Source organism: Anthonomus grandis, chromosome 11 (assembly GCF_022605725.1).
Source record: "Anthonomus grandis grandis chromosome 11, icAntGran1.3, whole genome shotgun sequence".
Taxonomy (NCBI): Eukaryota; Metazoa; Arthropoda; class Insecta; order Coleoptera; family Curculionidae; genus Anthonomus; species Anthonomus grandis.
Genome location: NC_065556.1, coordinates 27,053,685 through 27,077,032, shown reverse-complemented (window position 1 = coordinate 27,077,032; position 23,348 = coordinate 27,053,685). Strand labels below are relative to the sequence as shown.

The 23,348-nt window shown below is 34.1% G+C and overlaps 1 protein-coding gene across 2 annotated transcripts; it reads right to left on the bottom strand.

The window, feature by feature from the left end:
- LOC126742029 (SET and MYND domain-containing protein 4-like) lies at positions 1-17,783 on the bottom strand. Of its 2 annotated transcripts, none has more exons than XM_050448553.1 (5): positions 17,622-17,783; positions 16,665-17,018; positions 11,110-11,663; positions 390-779; positions 1-335 (listed from the first exon to the last, which is right to left on the bottom strand). In XM_050448553.1, exons 2-5 carry the CDS (start codon positions 17,013-17,015, stop codon positions 5-7), a joined length of 1,626 nt encoding a protein of 541 aa, XP_050304510.1. In that variant the 5' UTR covers positions 17,016-17,018; positions 17,622-17,783; the 3' UTR covers positions 1-4. The 2 variants fall into 2 exon arrangements, with proteins under 2 accessions (XP_050304510.1, XP_050304511.1); XM_050448554.1 differs by having other exon boundaries at positions 17,626-17,776.
- Positions 17,784-23,348: the final 5,565 nt, after the last annotated feature.

Here is a 23,348-nt window from a genome sequence, read left to right as displayed (position 1 = left end):
TATACTAAAAATCAGATATTTTATTGCCATAAAACTTAAGCAAATCACAAAATATCCGCTTAACGTTGACATCGACTTTCGTGGGTTCCGCGTTCGAAAACTTCTTAACTTGATTGGTAACCAGCAGTAGTAAACCGTCGATATCCCCATTAGGATCCTTCAAAGTGGCCTTAATCTGTTCGGCCAGTTGTTGGTACTTCTCAATGTCCCCCGGGTTAAGACAGTCGAAGATGGGCCAATTGTTCTCGCAAGCCTCGCAGCTACACGTGAACTGGTAATATTTAAACAGCTGGTGGGATCTGACCAGTTTAGGGTATTCAGCAAAGTTGTAATTTCTGAAATTATAAAGATGTCTGATGTTTCCTCTTATACCCAAGCACCACACTTACTTATAAGTTAAATAAAGAGGTTCTCCGGTTTTGATGTTTTTGGCGGCCCTCAGTACTAAAGTCGCCCCGTAAAACGTCGTCGTAACGTTACCGTAACAATGGTGGTTTAACAAACTGGCAAAAGCATAAACGCCCTCGCCGACTTCGTGGAATTCCGTGTCTATTGAATTCTTTTTCGTTTTTTCCACGCTTATTTTATTCAAAGTGGTATTGAAATAGTGATGGAAGAGGAGCTCCTTGAGGCGCTCCTCGGTGACGTGCGATTTCGCAAAGAAATCGGAGTATTTCGCCAAAAAGTGGTGAATTATGCACGCCTCGTTCGCTGCCTCGAATAAGTCGCGTACTGATCGTTTTTCTTTGTTGGTCTGAAGCACTTGGATTTCTTCATATCTTAAAATAATAACTTTAAAAAGTGGTAACTGTATGGATGGATTATAGGCAAGTTTGGCAACATGGCAAAGGAGGAAGTAATCCTGTCTTATTTAAATTAACGGATTTTATTGAAGAAGTCTATTTCGGAAGTGAAGAGATTGAATATTGAAGATAGGGGAGACCGGGTTACAGTTGCCACCCTTAGTCACTTTTGAATAAGTTTTGTTCCTTGGGCTTATATGTTAGGTCACCTAGGATAAAGAGGGTAAATCACCATAATAAGTATCTAGTATCTTCCTGTACCCGTTCTAACATTTACGATTCTCGTGTTAGTGTCTGTTGTCGTTTTGAAACGTGTGTGTGAAAATTTCAGGTACATCTTATTTTTTTTACCATTTTATATCATATTATTTTTCCGTAAAGAAACTTAATTAATATTAATACTTGTACATTAAAGTATCTTAGGTAAAAAGGCAAAATATTTTAGGTTTGGCTAAAAAAATATGTATTTTAGATTAGTTTGAAATACAGTGGCCAGGTTGAAAATGGGGCACAGTGGTCACTACTTATTTGTAGTAATTCTACTGTATCTCAGTTAATATTTTTATTTTAAAAAATGTGAGTATAGTAGATTAAAATAAGTCTGAATCTCTGTTCATACCTCCTCAAAATTTACGACCATATCCAAAAGGTAATGACACGGAACAACGAAAAACTGGACGGAAGAGATATTGACAAGCGCACCCGTAATGAATAGAATAGAACAGGAACACATGGAGAAATGCCGAAAAGAGAGTTTGAAACAAAAACAAAATAAGAAAGATAATACTATAAAGGTTAAGTGAGAGATTTTGGAATCAGGTGAAGACGTGCTGTTTTCTTCACAATCTTTATTTCAAAAATCCCGACGCGTTTCGGTTGTTAAACCATTGTCAAGGGAAAAATGATATCACAAAATGTCCACAAAAAGGTTATATTTACAAGTTTTACGAAACCGTATATTCATAATTTTGCTACAACTAACGTTGTTTGTTTGTAAATATACGGTGTGATTAGTTGTTGTGATGTTATGTGTGTGCCGTTGTTTTTAACCTTTTTATGGAGATTTTGTGATAATATCATTTTTCCCTTAACAATAGTTTAACAACCGAAACGCGTCGGGATTTTTTAAATAAAGATTGTGAAGTAAACAGGACCCTTCGCCTATTATTTTGCTTTGTATAATGGTACTTCACCCTGGAAAAATCTGTGGTAATCTTATGGTTGTACGTCCAGATTGCGTACAACTTATAAGTTCGGCATTGACTTTAGTGGTTAGAATATAATGTAATCATTCCTAAATGTAAGTTTTAATCTGTACTTCTTTGTTAGTAGCCAGTGTGCCCCAATGTCAAGGCCACTCTACCTCGATACCAAATCAAGACTGATGAAAAGGTTCAATTTTTTTTAAGAATATGTGTTTTAGTTTAAAATATATTCTTGTGTTATTAGGACACACTTTATTTATTTATTTCCCTTAAAGAAAAAAATATAGAGCTCAAATTGGTTAGAAAATATGACAATGAAGTAAAAGATGGCCACTGCAACCTCGTCTGCCCTACTTTTTTAGAAGGTAGTCTTTTCTCCACAAAGTGACGACATAACTTTGTCCTCGTTTCATTTGATGTTTCCGTGAATTGCTCTTTTTTAAATTGTTATCCTTCCATTTCATATTTTTTTCTAGATTCCATTATTACACTATATATAGGTGTATGAAAAGTATATCGTATCCTACACAGTGGCAGATATGTGATATTGGGGTCATTTTATCACATATTTGAAGTGTAGTGATCGAGTTTAGAGACTAGATATGTAAATCCCTTATGATTTTTTTTTAAATTCCGAAATGTTCTTTGATTTGTAAATAGAATCATATATTATATACGTATATTTTTCTCTCAGACAATTTTTTTTCTGCAAAAAAAAACGTTTTTCATTAATTCTACCCTTACCCTCCCACCCACCCCACACAACTTACCAGTAAGAAATTGTTTTCAAAAATCATTGTTTTCCAAAATAATAAGCATGAATAACAGTTGGTTATGTGGTTAATATCTAAGCTAATAAAATAGTTTGTTTATTTAAATTTGATATAATTATATATTAATAAATATTTAATACAAAAACAGTGCTATTAGATTGGATATTATGAACGAAAAACGGTGATTTTTCAAAAGAATTTCTTACTGGGCAAATGTTTGGGGTGGGTGGGGGGGGTAAGGGTTGTTTTGATGAAAAACAATGATTTTACAGAATATATTATATGCAATATTTAATTTAATAACACTATTTAATTAAATTTTATATATGAATATTTAGTATAAAAACAGCTTTATTAGCTGGGATAATATGGATGAAAAACAGTGATTTTTCCATCAAATATTTGAGGTGTAGTAATCGAGTTTAAAAACTAGATATGTAAATCCCGTGTCAATTTTTTAAATGCCGAAATTTTCTGACTTCTGTAAACAGAATAGTATATGATATACGTATATTCTACAGTTTAATAAAGATACATTGGCTATATACGGTTGATAAATATACCAAAACCAAAAATGTACTAAAAATTCGTTAAATAATAAATGAAATAAGTATGGTCATATTATGAAAGATTGCACTGGTTGCATGGTTTGCCCAAAATGTACTGGTAACCATGATTGCTTGGAAGATAAACCTAAGTGTATAAAAATATGGTTTGAAAGTTGAGGTCTTGATCTTCAAAGGGGTAAATATTTGAAGTAGCAATTAGAAAAAGATATTGATAAAAATTCGAATCTGGTTTATCTAAACTCTTAGGGGCATCTTAATAACAAGGATAATATAGTTTTATTAATAAATTGTTAGAAACCAAGAATTTTACTACTTATTATCTGAAACTCATGTGTCTTCTGTAGAAGAGATGTGTGAACTGGAGGTGGTGGGTATTAATAATACAAGAACAGGCGGTGTAATGATCTTAATAAGGAAATTGAAAAAACTCGTCCATTATCTCAAAGAGACCTACGTAGCTAGACAAAAAAAAATAAAACTCTAAGCCTCAGTCTCAAAATATCTTTTTATGTATTAATCAGGTAACATGTTTTGCTAATAAAGCACCATCAGACCTACAATAAACAGAAAAACACACATAAAACCTTACACTAAAACAAAATCAAATTAAAAATTAGTTAAAATTAAACTGTGAAACACCAGACCGTTAACCACCCGGCCAGCCCTGCTTATGAATATTAAGAGTCAAAAGCATATATGCGTATCGTGAGCAGAAACAAGATTATTAAAGATAAGTCCTGGCTCAAAGGTGAAAACATCATTAACGCATGTCAAATTTGGACTCTTTTTGGCTTTGGTGATTTCCATTTTCTCCAAGAGATCCAACTTTCTACCCTTAGGGCACTCGTGAACAATGGAAACATTTTCAGAGACGGAAAAACTATGACCCGTTGATAATAAATGGTTAGCGAATGCTGACTTAGTTTCTGTGGTGTCGGTGTCCCTCAATTTATTAACGAGGCTTAGGTGTTCCTGTACCCTTGTGAATACTCTCCTTCCTGATTGTCCTACATAAACAGCAGGGCAATCCTTACAATTAAGACAATATACATCCGATTTAGATAGAGGGTCACTTTTATCCCACGTCTTTACTTGGTTCTTTCTTAGTGAGTTAGTCGTTTTAAAAGCTATGGAAAGGCTAAAAGGCTTAAACAATTTTGCAAGTTGTCGAGAAAAGCCGCCGAAATAACTAAGGCATCTAAAATTATTATTGTTGGTGTTGTTCGGTGGGTGGACGATGTGATAGGACAGTATTTATTATAAAATTTGTAACATAATTTGTTCAAGCTGTAAAGTGAGAAATTATTGTTTACAGCAATTATTTTTATAATATTATGTTCTTTTTGAAAAGCGTCTTTGGACAGAGGTAATTTAAATAAACGGTAAAACATTGAATGAAAGGCTGCATATTTGTGTTGATAAGGGGAATCGGAGTTAAATTGGATTATACAGGGTGTCATTGAAATGGTGTAAAAAAATTCGGGGGGTGATAGTACTCCTAAAAATTTTAAAAAAAGTTCCTATAACTATAGGGTGGAAAATGCATATTAAGGGAGTTAGGGGCACTGAAAGGGTAAATTTAAAAAACGGTTTTTTGAAATTGTAGGCTTAAAAAACGAGATAAAATTTCGAAAAAAAATCCTCTGCCATAAATTTTGACCCAAAATCAAATGGTGATACTGAAAAATAATTTGGAAAATCGGAAAGGGTAGTTTTTGCAAGGGTAGGGGGTTAATTCGTGAATAACTTTTTTTAGGTTATTTTCTTCGCAACGTGGGTTCATTTTTTAAAAACTACATACTTTTTCCTACAAAAAAGGTACTCTTGTTGCACATCGCCCAGAACGATGGTTTTCGAGAAAATTGAAGGCAAAAAGTTTGCTCTGATGGGCTGCTAACTGGTTAAACAACATAAACTTATGAAAGTTATGGGGTTTCAAAAGTAAACAAGTAGTTATTAAATAATTAATTGAAAAATTCTTGGCGATAGACTTATTGGACCATTTTTTCTACCCCCGAGGTTAATTTGACACCTTTTGAAAAGTCGCTTGTTATTTATAATAATAAACATTTTAGGCTAAATGGTCAAAGTTACCTTAATTTTCTAATACATGATCTACCAGCACTTTTGGAGGAAGTTCCCATAGCACAGAGGCAGATCACGTATTTTATGCATGATGGTGCACCAGCTCATTTTCCGCTAGCGGTGAGGAATCATTTAAACCAAGTTTTTGAGAGGCGTTGGATAGGACGTGGTGGTCCACAAGCTTGGCCAGCAAGATCACCAGATCTTAATCCATTAGATTTCTACTTCTGGGGCCACTTGAAAACTTTGGTTTACTCAGTGCCGATTAATACTGAAGAGCAACTACGTCAACGCATTATCGACTGTTCCAATCAAATTCGTACAACCCCAGGGATATTCCACAGGGTACGCAGATCATGGAGAAGAAGAGCAGATGTCTGCATTGAAATGAATGGTGGTCACTTTGAACATTTACTATGAATGAATTAAGAAATGCATTATTTTAATAAGGAATTTTGGTAATTGGTTTATTTCGTTTTTTAAAGCAATAAGATGTTTTAAAAATCATAAAATTTAGATTTTTCAATTAATTATTTAATAACTACGTGTTTACTTTTGAAACCCCATAACTTTCATAGGTTTATGTTGTTTAACCAGTTAGCAACCCATCAGAGCAAACTTTTTGCCTTCAATTTTCTCGAAAACCATCGTTCTGGGCGATGTGCAACAAGAGTACCTTTTTTGTAGGAAAAAGTATGTAGTTTTTAAAAAATGAACCCACGTTGCGAAAAAAATAACCTAAAAAAAGTTATTCACGAATTAACCCCCTACCCTTGCAAAAACTACCCTTTCCGATTTTCCAAATTATTTTTCAGTATCACCATTTGATTTTGGGTCAAAATTTATGGCAGAGGATTTTTTTTCGAAATTTTATCTCGTTTTTTAAGCCCACAATTTCAAAAAACCGTTTTTTAAATTTACCCTTTCAATGCCCCTAACTCCCTTAATATGCATTTTCTGCCCTATAGTTATAGGAACTTTTTTTAAAATTTTTAGGAGTACTATCACCCCCCGAATTTTTTTACACCATTTCAATGACACCCTGTAATATCTGTTGCAGCGATATACTTCAAAAGAAATACTGTTATTATTTCGGTATAAAAGAAGATCTAAAAAGGGTAATTTTTCGTTTGTCTCTCTTTCCAGCGTAAAAGAGATCTGATTATGAAGGGAGTTAATAAATGGCAAGAAATCCAATAAATCATTCTCGTCACCAACCCACAACACGCACACATCGATTTTGTTTTAGTGTAAGGTTTTATTGTAATTACGTGTGTTTTTCTGTTTATTGTAGCTCTGATGATGCTTTATTAGCGAAACGTGTTCCCTGATTAATACACCAAAAAAGATATTTTGAGACTGAGACTTTTCATTTTTTTCTCTTAATAAGGAAAGATATCAAATATAAGCGAGTAACATTAAAGTGTGTGAAGGAGTATGTTAGTGTAGAAATATTTCTTAATGGATCCAAATATTTTGACGGTATAAATATTAAATTTAAACAGTAGGTATACAGGGGGTCCGGAAAAAGGAGGCCAATCCGTGAAAAACCAAATATTTTTTAAAGCCTTAGATTTTCTCTAATAAAGAGGGCTTGTATGTGTATACAAATGAATGTAGGTCACGTAGAATAAATAATTTAGGATCATTATTCGTTTATTTTCTTAACTTCAGAAACGGATTCTCAGTCCGACATTTATTGAGACTACTTTTTTTTACAAGAAAATATTGGATAATTAGAACTTTATTATACAGGGGTACAAAAAAGTGTTGGTATTTTTAACACATGCAATATACCGCAGGTGGCGCAATCTGCAAGGTATAGCGAATACATGAACGGATTTCTATTTCTCTTTCCAAAAAACCCTCTCACATCCAATTTTAATTTAATATCTTATGAAACACTCGACTAACTTCAAAAAAACGCTTTGATATTTCCCATTTTGACACCCTGTATATTGAATAGCGAGCGTACAATTAAAAAATGGCATAACGAAAGTCGCATTATTTTGGTCCACCCTATATGTGGCAGGCGGATTGGCCTCCTTTTTCCGGACACCCTGTATATAGTTCTGGATTCGCTCAACTAGTCAATAGTCCTACAAGAATAATAAACAATAGCAGCACATTAATTGATTTTATTATATCAGATGATAAAAATCTATTAGTTCAGGTTCATCGTACTCCAGAAATGAGTCCATTGTGTCTGTATGCCTTCCAAAAATAAATAATGATAAACAAAAAATTACTTCTATGCCATCGGTCAATGAAACACTATAATTTTGAAACTTTTCTTGTCTGACAGATCATGGAACAATATATTGGCAAATTCTTTTGCCTTGTATGTCGCCAATATGCTAAATAAACAAGTTATTATTATTATTAATAAATATATGTTTAGGGATAATAATATATGCGTTGCTTGGGTATAAGGCCATTTGTAAGTAGTTTTAGTAAGACACTAACACCGTTAGCCAAACACGTGTCGTGAGTAAAAATAACGAGTTTTGGTTAATGGCAAAACTGTCTCATAATTCGAATATGATGAGTTACCCTCCCTCATAGACTCAACAAAATTGGAAATTTATTCTATGGAGAAAAAACCTCCTTCTGTATGTCTTCTTTATTAACCCATTAGTGAATAATTTATTAACTGAGCCCATTTATAAACCCATCGACTTGCAGGAATTAAATTATTACGCAAACATTAAAATATTGTTTTTATTTATTTCGGTAGTCTGTTGACGAACTTTGAACGAGCTAGTCGTACTCCAGTGCCATATTGTATTTTAATTTGTATTAGGAAACCAGCATGAACCCTAGTTTATACACAACAGCACGTGGCGGGTAAGTATTGTTTTATTTTTGAGTAATATTTTGAAACTTAACGCCATAAAATTTGATTAGAATCAAAAACAAGGCATTTAATTTTGTATGTCTTTATCTTATAATAAAATTTTTGCCTAATACGACTTATAATTTTCCGTTCCTTTTGAGGGACGTCATGCATTTTAGCCACTGAAGTTCGATTTGTTTTCAGATTGAGTCTTCATGAATTACTGCTGGAATTAGAAGATGATGAGCCCGAAAAAGCCTCCATTTACTTAATTCCTCTCGATGACGGCGCTTTAACGGATGAAGACAGCGTGAGTCCAGATTTCAGCGTGGCGATCGGATTTTGTAGATAGGTACTTCCGCGACGCGCCAAAAAGTAAACACGTTGGTAAACGATAATAATGGAAGACGCCTACGATATTGTAAGATTAAATGCAGAAGAAGATGAAATCAATGACATCAATAATATGTTACATGGGCCTGTACTTCGTCGAAGATATATAACGGACCTTGACAATTTACTTGATTTTTATAATGATGTGCAGTTCGTTATTTACTATTATTAACCTATACAATCTTCAAAAATTAACTGAAATAATTTTTACTTAACTTGTGGTGATTTAAGAGGTTTGTCGCAGCCAACAGTGTCCAGAATAATAAAAAAAGTTTCCGTAGTTATAGCTCACCAAGCTCGAAATCAAATTAATATGCCTATCACACCTGCAGAGGAACAGCGAACTTATTAGGCATTTTACCGAATCTCTCGCTTTCTTGAAGTTATTGGATGCATTGATTGCACGCATATTCCTATAAAAAATCCCGGAGGACAGAAAACGTACATTCAGCATAAATGTACAAGCGGTTGCAGGCCCAAATTGATTAAAAAGGCAGGCCTAAATTGTAAAAAATTATGGACCTTATGGCCAGGTCGAGAACACGATAGTATGATTTTTAATAATAGTGTTTTAAAAGCCAGATTTGAAGCTGGTCACTTACATGGATATCTATTAGGTGACAGTGGATATCCCTGTTTACCTTATCTTATGACTCCATTATTACATCCACAAAATAAGAACCAATAAGAACCAAATAAGAACTAGGAATATAGTGGAACGACTATTTGGAGTCTGGAAAAGACGATTTCCTTGTTTGGCGAAAGGTCTAGGTAATAAATTGGAAACGGTTTTTACAATAATTGTAGCTTGTGCGGTGATACATAATAAAGCCATTGACGTAAACGATAATCTCGACGACATATTCATTCAGGACAATGAGAATATACAAGAGGATATACCTGATGTAACGCCAGCCGGCGGTTCTTCAGCGTTCGATTATGAAATACACATTTTTGCGATTCGCCACCTATTCGCCCGCCGAAATATTTGCCGGCGAGAGATATCTCAGCGACTCTCTCGGAGATGGACTATGAATACCAGTGTAATAAATATCCAAACAAACGAATGTATTGGGGAGCTAATAATGATATTCAAAAATATTAGCAGAAAGTATTCGCCTCAACCGTTTTGAGACAATATCACGGAATTTGCACATGAACGATAATTCTAAAATAGATAAGGATGATAGACTTTATAAGCTTCGATTGGGCGGCTAAATGAAAATTATAGGAAGTACGGAGGTCTTGCTGAAAAACTAAGTATTGGTGAGAGCATGATTCCTTATTATGGAAAACATTATGCGAAACAATTTATTAGGGGGAAGCCCATAAGATTTGGGTTCAAAAACTGGGCTCTTTGTACCAACAATGGGTATCTTTTAGCTTTTGATATTTATATGGGCAAACAAAATAATTTAACTTATTCCAGAATAAAGAATATGGAATAGAAGGCCACGTTGTCATATCCCTAATTCAACAAGCTAAAATACCGTCAAATGAAGGCTATCAATTTTACTTTGATAATTATTTTACTTCGTTAAAATTACTTAGTCGATTGTCTCAGGATGGTTACTCTGCCACAGGTACTTTACGTGAAAATAGAGTAGAAAATAGCCTACTAAGGTCAAAGCAAGAATGGAAAACTGAAAAAAGAGGCTCCTGTCATAAGTCTGTATGTCAAGATGTTGTAGTTGTTGAATGGAAGGACAACAAAGTTGTAGCAGCTGCTTCAAATTTTGACATATCTGCAAACAAAACAGCTCCACGTTACTGCAGAGAAATTAAATCTAAGGTAAATGTAATATATAATTATAATAGAGGGATGGGTGGGGTAGACAAATTAGACAACATGGTTGCCAACTATAGGACCCGAATAAGACAAAGAAAATGGTGGTGGCCAATTTTTGCCTATCTTTTTGATGTGTCCATAGTAAATGCGTGGCTACTTATGAGAATAATTCACCCTGAGGATCCAATAAGTTCTTCTTTAGCTATATTTCGAAGAAACATAGCCCTAGCTTTGCTGCATTCACATGGCGTAAAGTGTGTAAAAGGGAAACTAAGACCAACCTTACCACTGGATGTTAGATTTGATAATATAAATCATTTGGTGGAATATTCTGAGACTGATAGAAGGTGTGCATTTTGCAAAAAAAAAGGAAAATTTTGTTTGCGTAAAATGTAATGCGGGCTTACACCCCAAAATGTTTCAAGGCTTATCACACTAAATAGGCATATCAAAGGGACTGTTCTTTTTTTCAAATGTATACATTTCTAGTTTTTTTTCCACATTTGCCTGCTTATTTGAAGTACACTAAACAAATGTTTAATAAAAAAACTTATGTGTTTCTTATTCCATCCTGCTTCATGCACTAATGGGTTAAATTAGCGGAGTTCAAATTACCAGCCTAGTTACCAAACCCTCCTAATTAATCTTAATGGTACCTGTCCGATTTATAAACTGTCCCATCAAACTGTTGATGTCCGTTAGCACCTACACCGGTCAACTCCCTCAATCCTTTTAAAACAGTTTTAACGTTCAGCAGCTCGTTGAAATCGAATTGGCACAGATCGCATTCGTAACTGTGATACCATTCTTTGGCTGTATCGCGGCATTTTTCGCTACAGTACAGCGCCGTCCTACAGTTCGGACAGGGGATCAAGTTGTAGCAACGTTCCAAGCATTCGTGGCAATGCAGGTACCTTTGAGAGGGTTTAGTACCTACGGCTACCGTATACGGACGTTCTACGACCACAATTTCGCCGGCTTCTATGGGTTTCGTTGCTACAACCTGACGCCCTCCGTAGCCGTCGTTTTGGATTTCGACGCTGTCCGACGCCGAGGGGATTTTCGCGTTCGGGTGGGACAGCGACGGCGTCTCTTCGTGGTACTTTTTTAACGGTTGACTCGACTGGTTCGATTGGGCTTCAGTTTGTTTTTCCAGTAGTTTTTCTACGAGGTCTTTGGGATAGTTGTTTTGGAGGGCTCGATCGATGTCCTAAAACATAAATGGCAGATCGAAACGCTATTAAAAAAAAATAAAAGCTAATTGAAGTAAATGTTTATGTGTTATGGGCTAGTAGGTCATTGCTTTGCGAAATAGCCGACAAGGCTACTGCCGCTCTGAATTCTACTATATACCGTGATTTTCGGTATGTTAATATAACGTGTTTTGTAAGCGCGAATTTGATTTGCTTATTATTATTGGTTTGACCCAAATCGATCGCGCACCAAACTGGTCTGATGTAAAATTGTAGGCCATAAGATCTTTTAGTATCAAATATTTTTTTGTTTATCGGAGTTTGGTTATATTTCATCAGCTTTTATCATATGAGGTGCCGAAAGGAAAAGTGAAAACGTCGAGTTTTTTGATTGGAAATTTTGAATATTGACGATTTTTTCACATTTTTAGGGATTTTTTTCAAGAGTTTGCAGCGTCAAAATACAGTAAAGTAAAGTAGTTTATTGATGCTAAGTAACCTTACAGTCTTACACAAGTCACAAATTTAAACCAAGAAAAATAGTATATGCAGAAGTTAAAAATACAGTTCAACAACAATTGAGAGATTAAAAGAAAAAAAATTACATACCTACAAGTCATTATACAAATTTAAAATCAAATACAAACAAGTACATACTTATGACATCTTAACAAGAACATAAATACTGTGGCTGAACAAAGTTATAATAGTAATAAAAAAGTACAATAAAATTTAACAAAAAATCTGTCAAGATCTGAGCACATTTGTCATTCATTCAGAGGCGTGGTTATAAACTCATCAACAGAATAAAAGAGTGTCTCTGATGAGTACTTTGAATTTTTTAAACAGTTGAACGATAAACCACTTTCAAATTTGGAAGAAAGCAACGAGTTCATGAAAACTATGTTTAAGAATCCTTCCAAATTTACTTAAATACCCTTATACAGTAGACACTTGATAGTGTGAATATCGGATAGCGGAAACCCCGCATAACGGAAACAGCACTATTTTATGCATTGACCACCGTATACCGTGAACAAACGATCCCCCGTTAATGGAAACAATTAATGTAATTAGACATCGTTTGTTTACGTTGTCTGTTAGTGTGGTTTTGAAGTTTAGTGGTTATAAAGTTTAGTGATTTTTATTAGTGTGACTTAAATTGTGTTGGTGTTAGATCGTTTGTAAATTAAATAAAATGTCGCTTAAAAAACCAAAGTGTTTAACCCTCTATGAAAAATCTCTTGTAATTCAAGACTTAAATAATGGACAAGGTATTACATATTTAGCGAAAAAGTATGGTGTGGCAAAATCTACAATTTGCAAAATAAAAAAGAAAAAGGAACTGATTTATAGTGCTGTTAGAAACACGTATGTTGGACAAGGTAAAAGACAAACCCTAAAGGGTTACCAGTTTCCAAGAATGGAAAAAAAGACTGTACAAGTGGTTTCTTGACCAACGGAATAAACATTTAATGGTAAGTGGCGACATGATTAAAGAAAAAGCAAAATCCATTTATTCACAGCTCAATGAAAGGGATAAATCATTTACCGCTAGTGAGGGATGGTTACAAAGATTTGGAATTCATTTTTTAAAAATTTCTGAGGAAAAACTGTCATCTCAACCAGAGCTTGTAGACCCATTTAAAATGGCTCTAAAAAATAAAATAGCAGAGCTTGGAATCTCATTGGATCAAGTTTACAATGCTGATGAGACAGGACTTTACTGGAAATTATTACCAGAAAAAACATCTTGTTGTCTTGTCAACAGGAAAAACAGCTACTGGTAGAAAATGGAGAAACAAAGAAAAAATTTTTTGGCTTGCACTAATGCTACTGGGCTTCATAAAATTAAACCATTGGTGATTGGTAAAGCGGCAAAACCAAGATCGTTTAAGAATTTCGAGTGTCCTGTTGACTATGAACATTCTAAATCAGCTTGGATGACTGCCGCAATTTTTAAAAAATGGCACAGGTAAGTTTTCCTTATGTATAGTTTTGTTTTATGATTAGTACAACCATATTAATTTTTTGAAGGTTAAGAGGTTCTTAAAAAATAAAGGTCTGCCATTGAAAGCTCTACTTTTTCTGGATAATGCACCATCGCATCCAACCGAAGAAGAATTAAAAAGTGAAGATGGACAAATTATAACCATGTACCTGCCACCTAATGTCACCCCACTCATACAGCCTATGGATCAAAATGTTATTAGGCTAACAAAATTTTACTACAGAAAAGGTCTTCTATCATCCATAGTGGCCAACAATACGAATGTCATTGATGCCCTAAAAAACCTGACAATAAAAGATGCAGTGATCAATTTAATGTCTGCTTGGAATCATCTTGATTCTTAAGTTATCAAAAAATGTTGGAAAAACATTTTAAATGTGGTGCCCTCTACACATGATGTAGACAGTGATGATGAAAACGTACCTCTTTCTCTCCTAAAACACCAATAAAACAGCACTGCTCAGAAACCCATATCTGAATCTCTTGGTCTTTTACAAACATTGACACCTCAGGTAAATTGTGTCATTTTATATTTGAATATTAAGTCTTAATTTGGATAACAATCAAACTTTTGAAGATTCTGACATTGCAGAGTGAAATCAGTGTGACAATAATTTTGCAGAGGACGACATTGAAGAATGTCAATCGGATGAAGCAGAAGTATTAAATGAGGTTGAACAGGAACCCTCAAATAAAATTTCATTAGATAGGGCAATTAATGCCTTTAATATAGCGATTCTGTGGACAGCAGAGGAAAAAGAAATTGACATAAATGACCTTGTAGTCTTAAAAAAATTAAGAGAGAAAGCTGTGATGATAAAAGTAAAACAACCTAAAAAACAAACAAAAATTTCAGACTTCTTTAAGAAAAACTAATTTCTTAAAGTTTGAAATTTGTTGTATCTTTTTTTCTTTACAGTAAATAATATTTTTAAGTAAGAATATGAACTTTGTTATGTTAATTACGTTTTGTTTCTGTTACTTTTGATAATTATAAATGTTTAGTACACATAAAGTGTAACCTTCGTTAACGTGAATAAATCGATAATGTGAACAGCCTTTGTTTTTTTGAGTTCACGGTATTGAGTGTCTACTTTATTAAAATAATAACAAAACGCGTGTTTTGCAACAACATATAAGGTTTTCATTGCATTTCCTTAAAGGCAAAGTAATATAGATCACTTCACCCGCTTAAAAACAACCTCAATAGCATCTTTTTCTTAATATTTAATTTTAAAATTAGAAATAAAATTTAAATGGATACATAGGTCCTTAGTACACCAAAATACCCAAAATGCATTTTCATTGTCCATACTGCATTTGATTAAAGTGTCTGCCTGTAGAACTTTTTGTATCTCAAAATCATATTCAAGTTACTTATACCACCTTTACTTTAATCGCCTCATATATACAGTAGTGGCAGAACTTCTTTATTTTAAACACATCTATTTTATTTAGTAAGAAAATACAATCATATTGGAAATATAATACCAATAAGATCTAAGCATTATAAATCTATCAACAACTTAACTTAATATTCTTTATTTATATTTTTTATGTACAAAAATTAATTCTGGGGCGGAAAAAAGTAGAGCAACTTTTTAAGAATTGATGTTTTTCTTTTAGTAAAAACTGAAATACAATTACAATTTTAGTATTTTGTAAAATATCCATCATTTTTGATAACTTCCTCACAACGGTGGCGCATAGATTGCAGTAACCTAGAAATTATTACTGGGTCCATATTAATCCAAGCTTCGTGTAATGCATTGAACAATTCGTCCTTATTTTTGTAAGTTTTCCCCCTTATTTTCCTATCCAAAATTTCCCATAGGTTCTCAATGGGGTTTAAATCTGGTGATTGACTTGGCCAGTCCATTACTTGAATATATTGCTGTCTAAACCAAGCCTTTACATATTTAGAAGAATGCTTTGGATCATTGTCCTGCTGAAAAATGTGCCTAAGGGGCATTTTCTCGTCTGCATATGGAACCATTTCATTTTCCAGAATATCTTTGTACATAAATCTATCCATTATCCCATCAATTTTATGAAGTGGCCACATTCCGAAACCGGAAAAGCAGCCCCACACCATAACTGATCCACCACCATGTTTTACTGTTGGACAAGTGTATCTGGGATTTAACCTTTGGTTTGCAAGACGTCGAACATATGCTATTCCATCACTTTGAAACAAATTAAACTTTGATTCGTCGCTGAATATTATCTTTTTCCAGTCATTAATTGTCCAGTGCAAATGAAATCGAGCAAAAAGAAGACGGGATCGTCTGTTTTTTGCAGATAATAAGGGCTTTTTTGCTGGACGTCTTGCAAATAATTCGGCCTCGCATAATCTACTTCTTATTGTCCTTGAAGATACCTGAACGCCTAATGCTTCTGATAAACGCTGCTTTATTTTACTTGAACCCAAAAATGGATCACTCTGAGATATTTTCAAAATTTGTTTATCTTGATATTTATCGGTTTTTCTTGGTCTTCCTGTTTTTTTTTCTAGGTAAACCATGTCCATGCTTCACACAACGTGAAATTATTCGCGATACTATAGATTTATTCAAACTAAACCTTCTTGCAATATTGATTCGTTTTTCACCATTTTTGTGACAGTCTATAATTCGTGTTTTTAAATCAACGGATAAAGGCCGTCCTCTAGGCATTGTAAACTAACTTTGCTTTTAATGCAACCGGTAAACAGCTGGAATTAAACTAATATTATTCGATTTGTAAGTTCTAAGAAAAATGTTGCTCTACTTTTTGCCAGGTACACAAATTCTTATCAGTTTAAAAATAAACAGAAATATTTAGAAGATCAATTCTTATCTGATTTAAGACTACCTACTTGACCAAAAGTATTGTGGATAAATATCATTGTTATTCCTTTGTTAGTTGTCAAGAAATTTTATTTTTTTAAAAGTTGCTCTACTTTCTGCCACTACTGTACATATAAGAACCAAATAATTTATAAATCCTATGTAAACATATACAATACCTGTAAACACTCGCGAAAATATCCCTTTTCAAAGAGCACCTCGGCCCTGCCGCCGTATCCCAAACCCAAAAGTTCCGACTTGTCTTCCGCGTTGGCTATACACTGTGTGAAAGCCAACAGGGCCTTAAAGTGGTTCTTCTGTCTCAGCATTTTCCTACCGTCCTCCCGGAACCCCAGGGCCTTTTCCTTATTTTTCGCGATTTTTCCGCCGCCCTCGATGTCCCGATACTGCGAGGGACAGTGTTTGTGCGCCAACTCTTCCAGCATGTTCACGATCCGGATGTCCGACTTTAGGGAGAGCAATTGCTCGCTGGTTATTTGTGGATCTTCGATTTCTCCCGGCGAAATCATTTTCTTAAAAACGATCGACATGCATTAGAAATTCAAATCTAAAGATTCAAACCACGCGGCCATACATAACATATCCCTAGAATATTGTTAGCATACAGTGAATATGGTTTCACAATTTTATCGCCCGCTTGAGTAACTCCTAATTTTAGAAATCATGTACATATTTTGAAATGGTTAATAAGAAACTTTGGGAAATTAGGTTCAAGTGATAATGAGTTGTATAAAAAATGCCACGTTTACAAGTAATTACAATTTTATAGCCTTAACAGGATTCAGCTGTTTTTTTTGGAAATCCCAAAGATAATAAAGAGAACAGTGAACCTGATGTTCAACTTATATCGACATACATTATAAACCGCTTGTTAGTCATTCTGAATAATAAAAGTCTACGAGAATTGATTATGTACGTTACGTGTAAGTTTGGAATAATACATTTTGCGCATAATTTAAAACCCTAATTGTATCAATAGTATGTAATAGACCCCAAAATAGAAAATAATATAAACACCATCTAATGTCACGGAAAATATACTTTTCCTATAGCCTACTTAATTGAATACTATTTATAAAAGCTCTACTAATAATATACTTGATTAAGGTATTTACCTACTGCTTATAAGACTCCAAAAAAGAAAAAACAACTGACCGCAAGAGAACACTTACGTAAGCGAGACACTATAACAGAACGATCGAGCGAGTGTTTCAAATTTAATTCGGAAAAATCGGCGAGAGTGTCGAGGGGGGCCAGAATTTGGCACCTTTCCAAAAAGCGTGGGCCACTTGTCCAGAAACACCACACGCGCGCATCATCGCTCCAAATTAAAATGTTTATTTATTTTTGTAAAAGTTTTCTCTAGCGGATACTATGAAATTGCGATCAGAAATCGTAAAAATAGGCCAAAATAAAATTAAGTAAGACCAATTTCTTCGAGAACTAACTTCGTGGTTCCCACGGTTTGATGTAATCGGGATTCCATATCGTAGGTAACTACTGGCTGTGATATGATACAAAATCGACATATCACACCAGAAGTTCCTTCAAGCCAGAATCCCTTCTCCTTCTGTTCTTCCATTGCGTGCATCAAAGCAGCTGCTTTACACCTGTAACAAATAAATACCAACTGCAACGGGATTTTATGTACATTATCAAATTAAAAAGTGCAAGTAATTGCGAGAAATTCAATGCTGAATATTACATTTTTTGCAATGACATTTCCACCGGGTTGGCTAGGTTGTTTTTAAAGATCAAGGAAAACCGCTGTTATTAGGTAAGGGATTTCTTGAGTGAACAAAAGATAAATCAGTCCTGATGTTTTTTTAGATGCTTCTCATGACCTTTTAATCATTTAAATTGATCCATACATTTATTATTATCAAAGTGATATAATGAAAGGCAAAATTAATAAATATCAGGGGCGCATTTTCATTAAATTAAGCCTGTAAATGTGCAAATATGTGAGGAGAAATAGGATATCCTAAATAACCTCCCTTGTATATTGACTTACCAATATTAATCTACAGTATTGTACAGATCATGTTGCCTTACTTTCCTAAGGTTTAGGTACCTAAAAGTTGTAAGTTATGTTAACATAAATCAATGGTAAGTGCAGATTTTCACAGAGAATTTCACTGAGGGACTATTCATTCTATTTTACCACACTCATAAAATTGACAGGGTGCAAAAGAAATTTCTAAGATATCAACTGCCTAGTAATTATTTATTTGATACATGTAATCAACAGCTATGAAGCTACTTACAGATACTAACTTAAAAATTAAAGAAATACAAAGGTAAATAAGCACTCAAATGCACATAATAACACACAAATTATACCTACACCAATAAAATACTAAATACCTAAACAGTAATAGTTAGCTCAATTATGTCTCTGTTTATTTAGTATTACTGTCTTAGCCGGATTCAAACTAGCTGAGTGAATGTCAATATCTGAAATGTTAAAAGATTCACAAAGTTTATAAATGGGAGAGCTTTTATAGAGGTTGCTTTATGGTGAGTCCTCACTGTTTAAAACAAAAAAATCTCAGGCGAATATATTTTATTTTTCTGTATTTTAAAAAAAAGTGCACAAATATATTTTAATTCTTCTACTCGGAGACAGTTTATCAACAATAACTCAAAAAAGGTCATTAGCACGACCTGCCTGGGGATATAAAACAAATTTCCTGAAATACCTGCATGTCAAAAATAATCACTTTAATCATTAATCCATATTCCGGATTGACAAAACCAAACTATCAAAAAGCTGAAGGATCACTTCAACACTTAAGTCCAGAGATTTTCTTGGCATTTTCTACTTTAGAATTATGGGATTACTAGTCCTTTTTTAACTGAACAAAATAAATATAAAATCCAGAAAATTCAAAATTCCTGTGTAAGATTTACTAGAAATTTGCCTCGGAGGGTTCATGTGAGTGAGCATGTAAAGCAGGTCTATAGTCTTAATATGACCCAAAGAAGATTTTTGGGTATAAGCTGCACTGTATATAAATTACTTAATTTTCATGAACCAGAATATCTGTCAGAATTCCTTATTCATAGGGGAGATACACAGAATGTAAATATTCGCTATAAAAGCACACTCGCAATTCCCCAGCATAAGACTGAATTTCTGAAAAGTTCTTTCATATATACTTCTGCCTGTATTTACAATGGCCTACCTGCAGAAATTAAAGATTTAGGCATGGCCTCTTTTAAGTCTAAATTAAAAAAATTTTTGGAGACTGCTGATATTTTAATACGGGGGTATGGTTCTCTGAATCATTTTTGTTCAAATTTTTATTTTTAAGAAAATTGTGTGTTGAAAAATGTCCTTTTATTATTTATTGTGGTGGTTATTAAAACACGCCTAGCGGTACTTTCCACCTTTGTATGTATATAGAATAGATGTAATTTATTGGTTGCATACAATAAAGATTATTTTATTTAGGGAGGATGATATCCAAGCACACTTACTGATATTTAACCTGAAGCTGGCAACATCACAAAATCATCTCACAACTGAAGGTTCAGGCAGAGTTCACAAGTTTTATTATTTCTCCATATATTGAATCAAATTATTTGATTAATTTTTTATTATGTCTTAACTTCATTATGAAAAATAATTAAAATATATACATTTATTTATAGAAAAAGTGTCACAAAGTGTTAAATCCAGGGTCTTGCGCCCGAGTAATGAGACTTGCTTTAGCTTACACTGGTAAAATAGGTCAAATGACCGAAAAGTCTCTTGGTGGTAGAGTTGTTAGAGACCTTACGAGAGACTTAGTTGAAAAAGGGTACGAAATATATTTTGACAATTATTTTAATTCGGTCGAGCTGCAAAAACAACTGCAAACTGAGTTGATTTACGCTTGCGGTACCGTCAGAAAAGATCGAAAGAATCTACCAACAGATCTACTACAAGCAGTTAACAAGGGGTGACTGTATCCACCCAAGGGGTGGATAATAGGCCAGTCCATTTTTTAACTAATTATCTGGATCCATGCAAAAATCAATGGGTTTCCCGCAAAAAAAAAGATGGTTCCGCCGAAGATGTTACTTGTCCTTAACTAGTAAAGAAATATATAATACGCATATGGGATACGTGGATAAGACGGACATGCTAAAAACTCTTTATGAGGTTGACCGAAAGTCGAAAAAGTGGTGGCATAGATTTTTTTTCTATTTCATAGATTTATTCTTAGTAAATGCATTCATATTGTATCAAAAAAGAACGGATTCCAATGCGCAACTTTCGCTAAAACTTTTTCGACTTTCAGTGGGCCTAGGACTTGTGGGAGCTGAACAAGGTTTACCGAAAAGGGGTCGGCCATCAGCAACGGTGAATCATTTCAAACGTAGGGTCAGTTCACCGGTTATCCGGCCATCACTAGTTCTCGGCCTTTTTGTGACTAAAAGCCAAATATTAAGGAAATTTATTGCCATTGGCCTACTCTGAATGATAAAATCGTTTCCCGCATCTTTTTTCTGTCAAAAACGCCGGGGCTTAAGATGACATTGCAAATGACAAGCGCGCGAAAAATCATTTAGTTGTCGACCTTCCAAGCAACAGACCACACGTGTGTGAAAAGTGCAATTTTGCTTAGTGTTGTGAACCAAATAAATAGTAAGTCTCTTACAATTTTTTTGTTTTAGGTGAATGTAATATACATTAGATTATAAGGGAAGGGTTAAAACGTGTAAATTTATTGCTAAAATTTAGCAAAAAATGATTTTACAATTAAAATATTAAGTGGCCGCGATCCGGTTTAAAAAAAGTTAACTTTTTTAGTTCTCGGCCAGAGGGGCCGAAAATTAGTTTAAAAGATTATTTTTCATTTTTAAATAAAACTGTAAAAAATAAGTGTTATAAGGTTTTTGTTAGTTTTTACATTTAGTTTAACAATGCTTCTTTTCTGATATTAGATTGCGGCCTGCAAATTAAATTGAAGATGGTGTTTATTTTAATAATAAAATTATCCTGAAAGATAGGGGCCGAGATCTGGCATTTTTCGGCAATTGTGAATATTGCGGGGGCCGAGAATTAAAATCATTGTAGAGTTAAGTCATTTCGGTTCTCGGCCTAAACGCAATTCTAAAAGTTTTGATTCTAACTTTTTTTTCAGTGGCTAGATCGAAGAAAAAAAGAACCACTAATACCAAGGTTATTCGACCCAATCCATCGAAGGTTCGAAGGAAACTGTTTAAGTACAGTGAAGAGAATTTGAAAAATGCACTTTTTGAAATTAGAGAAAACAAAATGCCAATAAGGGAGGCAAGTCGAACATTTGGTGTTCCCAGGGCGACCATCCAAGATAGGATAAAAGGGAGAGTACCAGACGTGCTGCAAAAACCCGGACCACCTCCTCAATTAACTGATGGTGAAGAAAAAATTAAAAATTGGATTGTTAATCTGGCAAAATGCGGTTTCCCTATTACGAAGCAGATGCTTTTTGATACAGTGTCAAAAATTAACGCTGATTCTGGTAAGTATTTATTTAAGAAAGGTGTACCAAAACAAACGTGGTACTCAAATTTCTTAAAAAGAAATCCCGAGATATTCGTCAGAGAAGCTGAGGGAATAAATAAAGCTAGAGCTGCAGTTACAGAACAATCCGTAAGAAAATGGTTTCATGACCTCAAGGAGTACTTAGAGAGTAATAATTTGTCTTACATAATTAATGATCCAACAAGGATTTTCAATGGTGATGAGTCGGGATCCGCACTGTGTCCATCCAATGGGAAAGTTTTGGGTCCTAAAGGTTTTCGTTATTTGCTGACTGTTAAACAAGGCAACGAAAAAGAAAACATTACTGTATTAATAACTTTCAACGCTAATGGAAATTTTGCCCCCCCACTTTCTATTCCCATATGTAAGACCACCTAGGTCTGTCATTGACAATATGCCCAGTGGATGGGTGTTGGGAAAGTCTGAAAAAGGGTGGATGACATCGGATGTCTTTTTTGAATTTATATGTAACGATTTTAACAATTGGTTAATTAAAGAAGAAATTCCAAAGCCTGTAATTCTATTTGTGGATGGGCATAAATCCCACCTTAATATGGCAATAAGTACATGGTGTGACGCAAACCAAATTATTCTATATGCTCTACCTCCCAACACTACGCACTTGCTCCAGCCGGCTGATGTTAGCGTGTTTAAGCCAATGAAATTGGAGTGGAAAAAAACTGTTCATAATTGGCAAAGAAAACCAGAAAATCTGAACTGCTCTGTAACCAAAATTAATTTTTGTAGCCTGTTTAACGAGATACTCTCTGAACCAGAGAGATTCGAAACATCAGTAAAAAATGGTTTCAGAAAATCGGGACTATTTCCATTAAATCCCGATGCCAGATCACAGCTAGATTACAGCAAATGTGTGGCTGATAAAGCAGTAGCGATAAATAAAAGTAAAAGAAAATCAATCGAAAATATAACGAAGCGTGACATAACTTCTTGCAAAAAAGTTATTAATAAAATAAAAGACAATTTAACATCCTACGGTATAAATGTGGACGTAGTGTTAAGCGAAATTAACTTACTTGAACCACAATGTTCTTCAACCTCGAAAAAGATAACCAAAATAAGAGTAATAAATCAGAAGCCAGTTTAGAACTATTAATAGATGTAAGTAAAGGTGTTCTTAACATTGATGACAAAAATCAATCAGATATTATTATTCAAGACAACGACCTTGATACTGACAAATTAATATTTGATCTCAACTCAGATCTCAGTATTCCTGATAAAGATACACACTTTTCTGAAAACGTGGAGATAATTCACATGGAGACTGAATTTTCCGAAAATCAGCAGGTAAATTTTTCATCTT

Excerpts from the sequence above, each read along its gene's own strand:
- LOC126742029 (XM_050448553.1), bottom strand. The coding sequence starts at position 17,015 with ATGATTTCGCCGGGAGAAATCGAAGATCCACAAATAACCAGCGAGCAA. Across the intron at positions 11,664-16,664 it reads ATTTTCGCGAGTGTTTACAG|GACATCGATCGAGCCCTCCA; the intron begins GTATTGTATATG and ends TTTATGTTTTAG. Across the intron at positions 780-11,109 it reads ACAGTTTATAAATCGGACAG|ATATGAAGAAATCCAAGTGC; the intron begins GTACCATTAAGA and ends TATTATTTTAAG.